Source organism: Chiroxiphia lanceolata, chromosome 1 (genome assembly GCF_009829145.1).
Source record: "Chiroxiphia lanceolata isolate bChiLan1 chromosome 1, bChiLan1.pri, whole genome shotgun sequence".
Lineage (NCBI taxonomy): Eukaryota > Metazoa > Chordata > Aves > Passeriformes > Pipridae > Chiroxiphia > Chiroxiphia lanceolata.
In genome coordinates, this window is record NC_045637.1 from 38,973,102 (window position 1) to 38,986,991 (window position 13,890).

Consider the following 13,890-nt stretch of genomic DNA (forward strand, 5'->3'; position numbering starts at 1 on the left):
TGAAGGACTGCCAGATCCAAGAAAACTCGCATAAAGATCCAGATTTCAGTAGTGGCAGCCAGAAACACAGTTCTGCAAAACCCACTGTGCTTGAAATCCACAAACTCTTCTGTGTGTAACTTTGAGGAGGGACTGATAAGAAGTACTGACCTGGAGAGACAGTTCTGCTCTCACTGCTTCCAGGACAATGAGCTGATCTTCATCAGCTCCACAGGGAACAACATGTCCTTCTCCACATCCAGCACTCCTTGCCTGCACGTGTGCAGCTGCCAGATCAAGGGAGACTGCCAGCTGGAGAAGGGCAATCTCCACTGGGAGTCCACAAAAACTACAGAACATCAGGAAGATCAGAAGTGTTGGTAGCCAAAAAATCCTCAGTGACTGAGCAATTTCTGTTATTTTTAAAATCAAATAACTCTGTGGAGTATGCAACTGATGCAGTGCGTCCATATTGTTCTGAAATGCACAAGGCAATGTAAAATTTTGGTATTAGCATTTTGGTCATATGCCTAACATTAGTAAATATTTTTTAATTTCCTTTAAACCATCTTCTCTATTTTGAGTTATCTAAATTGTGACTTATGTGAAGCAGACTATTTTGTCTCTTTTACCATCTGTTCCAAAACAATTAATGAATAAATTAAATAATGGCCAGTACTGTAGACCTTCAGGGTGCTTGTTTCCAGTGATAATCCTTTAAAATGTAAAAAAAAAAGGTCATTTAGTTATATTTTCATACTTAGATTTAACTTAGATCCTGAATTTTATTATTTTTAACTTGTCATTCTGAAATATACTATATTTTTCTAAAATATTATTCACAAGAGCCATGTTAAAGTTTTGCTTTTCAAAGTCCAAATCCATTGTGCAGCACTTCTTCTTTCATTGACTTTTGATACACTCACAGTATATTAGAAGGGTGTCATTTTTCTTTCATTAAATGCTCATGTGATCATCTTATCACTGTATAATTTTTTAACTGAGTTGCTTCTTTCCAGTCTGTTTCTTAGGTTTGACATGATGTTTAATTTTTACTTAGTTGTCACTTGATGATCTGATTCTTAATCTTTGTCATTCAAATTAGCACAATTTCTCCAAATTTCAGGCTAAAACAGCATCTGAAGCTGCAGCCTGTTTTCACTTGCAAGGTCATTCTTTCCTTTCTCTACTGACACAGACATTTGTGTTTCTTTCTGAGTATACTCTACTATCCAGCCTGTTGTACTGTGCTGTTTGGTGTGAAGAGTGATGAGACCAAGGATTCACTCCTCCAGATATGCCCAGTTTTATTAAGGAACCCTTTTAAGTAGCCCTAGTGGAAGCACTGCCTTCTCAGCTCAAAATCCTTCACCCCAAACATTGTATGGGACGGTGAGTCCCATTACAATCTCTGTCCTACTTCAGTTCACAGGTAGAGCAAGCAAAACTGGATTCTTCATGTCTAGTAACCATGGCTGCAAGTGCATATGCATAACAAAGCAACAGAAGATTAATGTATGTCACATTTTATTTTTTTTTTAATAATAACTCATTTCAGTCTACTTTTAGGTATTTCTTTTCCTTTAGAAAATAAATGTATACAGCAAGATGATTGCATAGCCTGCCAAAAATAATAGCCTCATTTCTTCTGGTATATATTTTATATACAGCAAACTCAGGGACTGGCTGTATTTGTCCAGATTTCTTCTTTTTTGTTAAGCTTTGTCTTCGAATGAGGTCAAGAGAAAAAAAAAATCATTAATATCTGTCAACTTCCTTTATAACCTTAAGGAAAAATCTTTGTATGATATCACACAGACAGATTTTCAATTTCCTTGTGTAATAAACAGATGCTTTAGGATTTGGATGTAATTTAAAGGTTTAAAATATCACATTGAGATTGATGAATAAATCAGTTGTGAAGACAAAAACATTGATGCCTGTTGAAAATACCTCTCCAGACAGGCAGGAAATGAAATTAGTTCCTAGTAAAGTGTGGAGATGAGGATCACTCTTTAGTTCTGCTGCAGGCTTTTTAGGACTTGCTGTAGTGGCACAACGAAACTGCTAGGGCTACAGAAATCTAATTAAAGAGCAAATGTCCCTCCTGACATCGAATTAATCTTTATCAAGTTCCCTATTTTTATTTCAATCTGGAACAAGAAAATGAAATTTAAAATTCTAGGCATGTTGCAAAACAGTTGGTGATTTTCTCTTGAGCATTACAATGCAAAAACATTCAGCATTGTTTAATTAGACCTCGAAGCACTCATTTTCTGAACACTTCTTATTTCATCATTGTTTGTTAAGGGCTTACATAAATAATACACAAATATTTACCACGAGCCTGGTACGAGGCTGTCTCCCTCTGTTGTACAGAAGTATACTTCCATAGCTTTTTCTGTTGGTGAAAAAGCTGAAATAATTATTGCTTGCATCTTAAACAAGACCATACTTTAGCAGTCCTTCATATTGAGTTCAGGGTGCTTAAATTGCTTTAACAAGCATGCTTTACAACACCCACATTGCAGGTATTTTGGTAGCCCTCAACCCCTCCCAGAGGCACAACTGAGTTGCTTGTGGAGCAGGAGCCTGACTCAGATACCCCTGCACCATGTTAGAATTTATCACCTGTGTGTCCCAAGAAACAGGACAATCCAGGCAGCAGGTTGGGACCTAGACTTGCCAGGTACAAGATGAAAGTGTTGTGACCCCTTATTTTGCTGATAGAAGAATTAAATTTGGATCTACAGCCCCAGTCTTAACATGAGAGGTAACAATTGAGCCTAAGTCCACATGTGCTTTGCTGGAAGACAGTCAAGACAAATTGTCTGTGGTCATATAGAAAACCAGAAAAAATATGAGAATAAGTCTCCACCCAGTTCCAAGCTGGCATTTAAACCACAGGACTGTTCTCCAGCATCTAAGCTATTTATTTGTCTTAATTCCAGAAGAAATGGAAGGGGTATTGTGCTAATGGTCTCTTCCTCTGATTTGGAGGAACTGTCTCCTTCTTGCACGAGTGCTTCCCAGAGAAGTTGTGGATGCCCCCTCTCTGGAGGTGTTCAAGATTTCAAGACCAGGTTGGCTGGATCTCTGAGCAACCTAGTATAATGGAAGGTTCCCCGCCCACGGCATGGGGTTTGGAACTAGATGGTCTTTAAGGTCCCTTCCAACACAAACCATTCTATGATATTATGAGTACTCGAGACTCCGTGCCTGCTCACGTGCATGCTTTGCTACTGGCTAATGTCCCTCTATAGTGTTTTTCTTGTATTTATGATTTTTTCATGAAAACTGATAAACAGATAAGGGGCTTTGCTACCAAAGGTAAATCTGAGTGCCTGAGGGTAGGATGTGTTTCTATGGTTGATTTCAGCTAAATTAGAAAGGTCTTATGGGTAATGTTTTATATAAAAAATGATGATGATGGTATAAAACCCCAAATTTTCTGCCTTCTAATTACACACAGCTCCAATTAAAGTCATTGGGAAATCTGCTCAATTACTGTTTCCCTTGCATCTGTTGCAGGCTTGGGGCTTGTCTATGCAGCTTGCTGTGTAGGTTTACAGCCTGGTGAAAAGGCAGTGTACAGAGCATGGGGGGTACAGTCACCATGGATGTAAAACTTGCCATGAGTGGGTTTTGTTTAATCTCACTAGCAGGGCAGTGTATAAGTAACATGGCAACTACATGCAGAATTCATCTGTGAACTTGCTCAGCACTGTTTCTTGGAGTCAACAGGGGCAAAGTGAGGCTTTTAAGAGCCTTTAAGGTCCTGAAATGTTACTCAGGATGTTCGCCATATGAAAAAGATTAAGGAAGAAAGATGCAATCATTTGTGGTCTAGATTAAAATCCATGATCAGGATTAGGGAATGAGATGACAGTGCACATGAGAGGCAGGGCAGAACACCTGCGGGACCTCAGGAAATAGCCAAGGAAGAGGGATGTGAAGAAGGAAGTGACATGTTACATTTGAAGGAAGCTAATTTCTGTGGATGTAGGGAGCTAGGTGAAAACTGAGAATGCTCATTTATCTTGATAGAAGGTAGCATGGCTGGCTTCTTAAACCTGCAGAAAAGAGCATCTCTCTGCAAAATTCCTGTCCTAATGAGGGCTGTGTACAAGAAGTGATCACACACAATGCACTAACACTAAACTAAAACTAAAGCTAACTAAAAGCATTAATTCTGTGTATTTTGTATGTGGGCTTTGGCTGGATGGAGTGAGTTTTCAAAGTACGTTCGAGTTCAGTTTCTGATTTAGCTGCTACACATCCAGTTAACTTGAGTGGGAAATGTATGCCCTTGCCCCAGGAAGGAGTTTGGTGTGTTTTCTTTTCAGCAGACATCGATTGCTTTCATACAACATTCCATGCTTTTACCCAATGTAGTTCTTCTAACTTTACAGGAACACGATGTACATTTATACAGGGTGAACCAGATACACTAGCCTTGAAATTTCAATTGTTCTCCTGACTTTGAAACATAGTATTTAAACATCCTAATATATCAAAAGAGCTAAAAATTATTATGACTTTTCATATGACAGATATTTCAGGGAGCAGGTTAGATGTCTCTTTGTAACTTCCACTTTCTTTTGCTCATCTCCTTCATTTCAAAAAGCAAGTTATTCTGTGCTACTTTCACTACATTAGTCCAACAACAGTTAAAAAGCTTTGGTTGAATTTCCGTTTAGTTGAGAGAGAAGTGCAAATAAAAGAAGCAGCAGATGGTCCCTTTGTGACTGAATGAAGAAAAAGGTTTTTGAGAACAATATGTGAATAGGTGTAGTCTAATAAAACAGTCAGCCACCTGCTGCCTACATCCTTCAAAACGATTCTGTTGCATATTCTGGGAATTAGTGACTAGTGTGTATCCTTACGTTTAATCTAAATGGAAGCTCTGAGGAGCAAACAGACCTTTTTGTCCCAGTGCTGATTGAGTTGTTCTCTTGGTTTTGAATTGTTTCTGCTCTGTGTCTTTTAGTTCCATCTTGTGACTGTGTAAAAGCTAACAATGGTTGGCAGTGTTTCATTTCTCAAACTAAAGAAAGATTTTAAAACTTAGAAAGTACCTACAGTTTTTTGCCTATTTTAGGTTTTATAACCTAAAGCACACTTGGAAAAGAAGTATTTTACCATTTCACAGTACACACCACTTTTTTTCTTCTTTTTTTTTTTTTTTTTAATATACTCAACCTGTTACTTTGTTTCCATACTTTGTAATGTACTTGCTTTTTCCTCTAGGGATTTACTCTTCAGCCTGATTATCAGAATATCATCAATCCAACATCAACAGCTGCACAAGTTGTTACCCAAGCAATGGAGTATGTTCGTTCAGGATGCAGAAATCCTCAGGCACAGACTGTGGACTGGAATAATGACTACTGCAGTAATGGGTAAGCAGCCAGTGAATGCCACCTTGTGTTGAGCAACATTCATGACACAAGTATCTGATAGAGAATTTGAGAATAGGGTTGTTGCCTGTTTCCCTACAGTGTTTCAGAAGTGCATCTGTGATAACACTGTGTTTATTCACCAGTTAGACTGCTGTAGGAGAACAAGTTTTCAATACATACATTTATTAGACATTTTTGTCACTTTATCACAGCACATACACTTTGTTGTCTTAGAGAACTCCCATTCCATAGAAAATCAGAACTGAAATCTTACAGAGAAGGTGTAAGAAAGAAGTTTTAACATCGCTACCTCCTCCTTAAGAGGCAAATAATGTGAACTATTTTCTCCAAATACTCCATTGCTGAGGAAATCTTGTTGCCAGTGAAAATAATTAGTCTGGGTCATGAAAAATCACATTAGTGAGAGGCAGGGCTGATGCATGGGATACAGGATACGAGGAAGGGAATGGCATGAAGACCACATGACTGTAACCAGAAACAAAATGCCATACCTTCAGGAGCTCTATGCCCTTAACATAAGGTTAGTAACCCCTTCTCATCTTCAACTCTTCTGCAGCATGGTTTTTTGGAGCCGTGTTACTGTCTGGAAACATTTAAGACTGAACAGAAGGTATCTCTTCAGTTTTAAATGGTAGGTGTTGAGCCTTGTGAACATGCCCATCAGCCTGACCTTCCCTTGACTTGGCATGAATCCCCAAAGCAGAGGCAGATAAAATCTCTTGGTTTCCACCAAAGTGCCAAATCTAGCCCAGACAAATGAACACAAATCAAAACTAAAGATCGGTTTCATCCATTACACCTACTTAAACTGAGAATTCCACTTGCATCATTGTTTTAAAGTGTTTCTGTAACTGAACAAAAATCTTTTTTCGGATTACTAGTTCAGAATAACACCTTGACTAGAACCTGCTTGCTCCTGCTTGTACCACCATTATGTCTTGATACGTACTGCAGGCCCTTATAGGAGTCTATCCAGCCCAGAGACTTTTACAGCCACTGACACTGAACTCTGAATAGACTGTCCTCTGTCAAATAAGCCTCAGCCTTATTATGGCTTTGATTCCTGATTCCGGAAAAAGAGCGATGTGTCATTGTTCCCAGCACTGCCATCCAGGTGTCCACTGGGCATAACTTTCCATCACTAGCAGCTTTCTCTGAGCAGACCCTGTATATACTCTGTGTAGATATGCCTTAGTCAATCTGTGTGCATGAACTTAACCTACCTTTGCTATAGCACTGGCATAAACTACCGGTGCAGTGTAGTTTGCTCTGTACTTGCACTCCAAAGCAAGTAAACTGCAAAGCTGTGGAATAACAGAACTGGTGCCTAGGTTTTGTCAATGTCAATGAAGTGGGAGATTAAGAATAAAGCTTCTCTTCCAGAAAGTGTCTGCAGTGTGCACCATCAGTGCACCCCATCAGTGATGCTTCTGCTGCTTTAAAATACTCTTTTTTTCTGACTTCCACAGACCGTTCCAAATTAGAAATTGGTGAATTACTCCTTTTTGCTCTGAACTGGTATGCTTCAGTTGAAGCTGAAACCCAACAAGAACTTAATGCAAAAGTGTGCTAGACAATGTGCATTCGTGGAAGGTCTCCTGAAGACCCTGGTCTCCAGTAGAGAGTTGGTCTAGCTGGATGCACCAGAAGCTTCTAGTGTTCCCTTGCATTTGTTTAGCTGAACCTGCTGACCTAACATGTTTTGGCTATGTCTGAATGAGGAAATAAAATAGGCCAGAGGTGTCAGTGGCTGACATCCACATTCATGTAACTAATAGCTCTCCTGCCCTCTAAGGAAAGTGGCCACTTCATACAGGGTGCTTATGGAGTATTGTTTCAAGACCTGTGCTAAACCCTCAACTCTACCCATGTGGTTTTTGATAGTCAGTGCTACCAGCCCTCTAGTGCAGGTGATCCTGAACCAGCACTTAGACCAGTATTCCAGTCCTGTGCAGTTTAGAGCCAATGTGGTTTCCAGGTTGCTACATGTGACTGTGGCACTAGGATTTTTCTTATTATTACCATGACAATGCAGCTGTACTTCAGTGATATGCTTGGAATTACTGACATGCAGTAGGGTTGTGGGGTTCGGGTTTTTTTGAAAAGTAGAACTAGAGAATTTTTCAAATTTTAAAAAAAACCCACATTTGTTCTTTTTCTGTTTGAACAGGGGCATGCAGAGGGACAAAGCACTCTACCTTACCTGAAAATCTGAAACAACTCTCCTTTCCACTGAGGAATGCAGGGAAGTCTTTTCATCATGGATTGCTTTATGCAGTCAAGGCAGTTCTGCATTTTATTAGGAAATACAAGTTGCTAAGCACTTAGGACTATTTGAGCTTGTGGGTCACCCACTCTGGAAAAAATAGTCTTGCTTCTTTCTTTTTCTTCCTCTCCCCCTCCCCCCCCTTATTTTTCTCTTTCTTTGTCTTTTCCACCCCTACCCTGAGATCCTTTAACGGACATTGCTTTTCTTCTTCCCTGAAGGAAACTTGGACCATTCAGATTTTATGTTGGTTTTTGCTGTGAAGTGCTGCGATAGTAACTGCCTTAGCAACTGTAGATGTCTTGGATAAAAGTCCTGGATTTTCCATTGGTTTTTCATAATGGGTGTTTATAAGAAACTACTAAAGACTTTTTAAATGGCTTGATGTAGCAGTCATAGCAAGTTTGTAAATAGCATCTATGTTACACTCTCCTAGAGTATAAAATGTGAATGTTTTTGTAGCTAATTGTAATTGAAACTGGCTCATTCCAGTTTATTGATTTCACAATGAGGGTTAAATTGGCAAACATTCATATTTTTACTTCATTTTTAAGCAACTGACTAATAGTCTATATTTTCAAGGTATTTGGAGGAAAGAAAGTAAAATAGTCCCAAATTATATTAATTAAAAATATTGGCTTTGTCTCATGAAATAAAAACAAAAAAAAACTAGGGAAAAAACTAATGTTGATACAGAGCGAACATGTTTATTTTGTACTGCCTAAAAAATGCTTCTTTTTTTTTTAAAGAAAATCACTTTATGTGTACTGGTTAGTAAACATCATTTAAGTCCTTTTATGTATAAAACTGCCAAATGCTTACCTGATATTTTATTAGTTGCAGAAACAGATTGGAGACAGTTAAATTATAACCTCTACATATGGCTATGTATTATTGTTTCTTCATACTGTGTCTGTATTTAATCTTTTTTATGGAACCTGTTGCGCCTATTTATGAAATAATAAATATAGGTGTTTGTAAGTAAATTTGTTAGCATTTTAAAGAGATTTCTTTGACGCTTTAACTTTTGCTGGCACAAATTGTTCACAACTGATGTGAATACTTTATTTAGTTTTTACTGTGACATATATAACACCAAACCTGCTTTACTGGCAGAAAATTAAGGTACCCAATAATTATTTCTCTATTTCTTTGGTTGTTTAAGAGAAGGAAAAAAAGGTATTTTAAGTAATTCCCTTTTTAAAGTATTGTAGCAGGAAGTTGCCCAAAACTAAGACTTGAACCCACAAAACTAACTGAATAAAACTGCGTAACGCTGCTTCTTGAAACTGCATCATTTTTTGTTAATAAGTCAAATGGAATAAACATATTACCAAAAGAAATATTACCAAATATGCTTCAGGCATTTTATTAAATATGCAAAAGTTCCTACAGAATTTTAGGGAGTATATCAGAAATAAATTCTAAAATGAGAGGTAAGTTCAGCAGTCACAGGGAAAGGGATGAAAATATCCAGAAGAAGGTATTTTGACAATGTTTGGGATCAGGGATAGCTCTGAAAATACATTTCTGGAGGATTCATCCCAGATGCCTGTCCCATTAATGGAGAGTAGCGCTGATTTGTATTTTCTATGTGAAATAAAGAAAAAAATCCGAATAGAATACACATTGTGCAACACCATTGATTTTTTCTTTATAAAACAAAACAGAAACAAAGGCATGCTTGCTTTTGAATGATTTCAGGCAATGTACAATCGGAATCACTTGGCATGTAATAACTAATAAATAATGCAGATCAGATGTGATTACTCAAATGACTGTAGCTGAGAGCTCTAATTTTCCTGTCTTGAAACTGTATGAGAACTCGTGATTAAATTCACAGTTTATTGTTTGTCTGTTTAGTACTTTAGAAATATACCAGCACTACTAATTACCCAATGTCTTCTATTTATTATATTATAGTAAACTACATTTTCCACTCATATTAATTCTAAAGAGAGAAGATAATTACTGGGAATGAAAAAAATCAACTTCGATTTTGTCAGGCAATTTTCCTTTTTCTTCTATGGAAAAGAACTGTGTTATCTCCATTTCTTTTAGAGCAGGTGTGCAGTCACATAAAGTTGTTAATTTCGGTATCCAAGCAGAGTTCAAAATACAAGAAAACTTTAATGTAAATAAAAAAATACATCATGAATAAAATACTTATTCTGTATGAACCTCTGGCTAGTTGGTGTCTCGATCTGTAAGCGGTGTGTTTTCCATGCAGCATCTTACCCATCCAGTGATCTGAGTGTAGTTCTGTCCCTGGGCTCTGTTCAGATGGGACAACTGTGCTGGAAAAGCAGCTGTTTTGGCCATGGATATACTGAAATCACTTTTGTTCCAAAAGGAAGATCCAACTTCAATGCATAAATGGGAGTTCTTCATGTCTGACCTTGGAAAAAATGAATGGTTGCTGGCCAAGAGCAATCTGCTATTTGTTTTCAGCTGTGTATTGACAGATACAAATTGTTAATAGGTGGTTGATACCCTTTTGTGAGCAGGTGAAACTCCACTGGAGTTCATGAAGACATACACCATCCTTCGCTGAAGCGCTGTGCCTTAGGCACCACATTAACACATATGCCCAATCACTGATTGTAAGTCACCATGTGTCCTAACCATGATTATGAGAAAGCACATAGGAACTAAACAGCCTGCACATTGAAGCAACACAGTAACAGCAAGTAAATATGATAGAAACACCTGTCAAAGTGAGAGAAACCGAGGGAAATAATGTCTTATGTTAATTGAAATTAATATTTTTTTCTATTATTTTAAAAAAGTGGTGGGCAAAAGGCGAAGTTGGCAATATATGCACTCTGCAGGATGTAAATCCCATTTGCTTGCACCAAGGTAAGCAGAGGTTTTGAAAAGAAAAGGCTCTTCAAATTTACTGCTGCTCTCAGTATGCCCTATTCTGGTGACACGAGTCCTGGTCTCTCTATCCCCAAACTCACACATGTTCAAGCAGAAGTCTCATCCAGCTGCTGCCTCAGACCCAAAAAAGCAATGCAAAGGGACCTGCCGTAGGATTTTCCCCCCAGATTAATCCACGGGCAGTAAGTAAGTAATGTATTCCTGGAGAGCCCCAGCCATTCACAGTGAGATGTAATGTATTCATGCCCACTTCTCTCTCTCTCACCAAATACCAGCTCCGGATTCCAGTGGCGTCTCTGCAAAATATTCCCTGTGAGGCTCCTCTGTAAACAGGAAACCCAACAATAAAAGATCTCATTACTGGAAGGTAAAACACACTCTTACCACCTTCCTCAGGTTTTTGAGACCTCATCCCACCCTGAACTACCATCTCCAAGTATCTGCCTTTTTTTTATCCAGTCCTGTAAACATGGCAGATCCAGAGACATCTCTTTCTGTGCTCTGGGAAAATGGAGCGGGTAAAAATCCTTATTTTGCACACACTGTGAGAAGTAGTTAAGAGTTGTTATGTAGTCCATACAGGAGTTACTCCCCTGAACTCCCGTCAATAGGTAGGAATAGAGACAGATGTAGTTACAGATATAGGTATAGATAGAGACAGAAAGATGAGATAGAGAGACAGACAGACAGACAGATATATAACCATTGCCCTTTTAATTATTTATCTGGTATTTTCAAGTCCTTTTGCATTGAAATGAAATATTTTTTGGTGAGTATAGCAGCGTACTGGCAGTGCTGCAGGAGATGCTGAGCACCTCGGAGAACACAAGGTTCTTTGTGTCAGGTCTCACAGGCAGCGTTTGCTTTCCTTTGCAAAGTCATGTATTTTATTATTACCCAGCAGCACATTAAATCGCAACTCAAATGTAGCTCTTACTCCACCAACAAGAGGACAAGTGAGAACAATGACTTGTAACATTTCAGAGTCTGTCACAGTTACTGGCTAATTAGAGAAACCCACTAGCAAATGTGCATCTGCATGGATCCTGCAACTGTCATCATTTCACATTCTATTAAGGGCTTGCTGCGATAGACACTTTACAAAGAAATTTTGTTCAGGCTAATACCAAGCTGGCAATCATGTAATTGGCCAGAAAATAAAAGAGGAGAGAGGAGAAAAAAAAAAAAAGGAGAGGAAGGGTAAAAGAAATGGAAACCTACCTATTTGGAAAACAAGCTGTGTGCAAAAATCCACAGTATATTGCAGAGAAGATCCTTACCGTCTGACAATTGTGTGTTTACGAGTCTGAGCATAATTGCTCTGATGGGCTGTCAAGGAAAAGATTAATTTGGCAAAGATTAGTATTGACTTGCTGTTTATTAAGGCTTTAAAACAGCTGTATCTGGCAACATTCCTATAAGTGCCTGTCATGTCTGAAAATCAGGCTCACACCCGGGTGCTTGCCAGCTGTTGCTAAACAATCTTACCACTTAGAGTATCTTTCTCCAGGCCAAACAGCAAGAGCAAAGTATTGCCAAATCAGCCTCTTTCATCCTGTCACTTTTCAGAGAATCTGAGAGCTCAGCTATCAGTTGATGGCTGAGTGGCTGAGCTGATGGCAACTGCCAGGAGAAGCAGGGTAGTTAGGGAGGTGCTACACCAACCTGTCCCCAGTGCCAATGAGAGGGTGCTGCTGTTAGTCCCCTCACTGACATGGAAAACCACAGCTTGCAACTGGTGTAATGCAAGGGGGTTTTAAACCCCTTAACACCTGCAATCTAAGTTGGGTAGGAGGCAGAACTCGAGACTGAGTGGCTCATCCCCTCAGGCTCTGATGGATAAAGCCAACAGGCTAGGAGGGTGTGTGACAGTACAATACAGCATTAATATTTATAAAATGAGCCAACATTTTCTTCCATGATTTTTTTCACAGACTGCTGATAAACAAAAGTAATAAAAAACAGGCACACGAAATACCGTGGGTCAGTGGAAACCTGTAAAAGCAAAGATGTCCGCTGTTATTTTTTTACATTACTTAAAACATTTCAGCTGGCATTGCAGGCTTTAGGAGCAAGCTCAGAAACAAATAATACCAATGGAAAGAAGGATAAACGGCTGCAGCTAAATGCCAATACAAATAGCCATGTGTTACAATTAAAGTTGATTTGGCCTTTCAAATAGAAGTTTGATTTTCTGGGATTAATCTCGACCTTTTCAAGTTGCATCAGGCTGAAATAAGTTGTCAGAACAGATGTGAATTTTGTTTGCAGAGAACAGTTGTAATCCAGTAACCCTTAGAATATCAGTGCTTTCCAGACCTCCAGCCAGCTGAGCAGTGAGGATGTGAATGGCAGACACGGAGCTCACACAGCAGGCAGAACCAGAGAACTCATGGCCATGTCCAGAGGCTGGATGTTTAGGTCATAAAATTTCAAACTGGAAACAAAATGCTTTTCCTTTTAATTCTGAATTTACCAAACCACAGTGTATATACACAATGACTTAAAAAGAAATAAAATGTTGGATTGAGGATAGATATCTTTGTAAAACATGTTCTTTAGCTAAATCAAACATACGAGTAGGTGATCTTCCACATACCACTGTTTCACAGAAGGCTGGGCACACATTTTGTAATGTGGAAGTCTCTGAAGGCTCCAAGAATCACACATTTCAGATGCTGTTCTAAACTAGTTTTCTAAGAAGTTCTGCCTTACAATCTGCCTGGCTCCAATGCTTTCAAAAAAAAAAAAAAAGACAAAGAAAACCTCTAGTGAACATTCAGGTTTCTCATACTTTGATACATAGACTCAAAAACTTTCCGGCTCTATGCACAGCAAATGTGGTGACCTTGGTGCTCTCAAAGTGCCAAATTTCAGTAGAAAGTAAAAAAAAGCCCAAAACCTTTCCAATATGGGCTGGGGGTGGGGGCATGGGGCCTATTCACCTTACTGTGCTAGCAAAGTACCTGTGGAAGTATAAGCCCTTTGCAGACACAAAGCCTGCAAGTTGCTTTTGTAATACTGACTTTCTTCACAATGAAACACCTGGATCCATGTTTGTGCCATCGACACATCATATTGTTAAATACTGAAGATGCAAGAAAGATTTTTCCTACTGTCTGTATAGCACAGCTTAGATAGCAACATGAAGATCCAAAGTTCATTCAAAAACATGTCACCACTTGAATAAATAAGGCCAATGCCCTAATTAGCAGAGGAAGCCTTCATGTTTTGCTCAGAGTTCGAAATAATGAGCTGAGCCTCTCCACTTCTCTGACATACAAGCGTGTGCTACATGGTTTTGTTAAAGAGATGAATATGAAAGGAGGTAAGTGATGT

General features: G+C 38.7%; 1 protein-coding gene across 1 annotated transcript in view; it reads left to right on the forward strand.

The window, feature by feature from the left end:
* TOX (thymocyte selection associated high mobility group box) overlaps window positions 1-9,848 on the forward strand; it is a 222,672-nt gene extending 212,824 nt beyond the window's left edge. Inside the window, 2 exon segments of the mRNA XM_032704147.1 lie at window positions 5,230-5,381; window positions 7,573-9,848. Of these exon segments, the coding sequence (XP_032560038.1) occupies window positions 5,230-5,381; window positions 7,573-7,609 (189 nt within the window). The 3' untranslated portion in view covers window positions 7,610-9,848.
* Window positions 9,849-13,890: the final 4,042 nt, after the last annotated feature.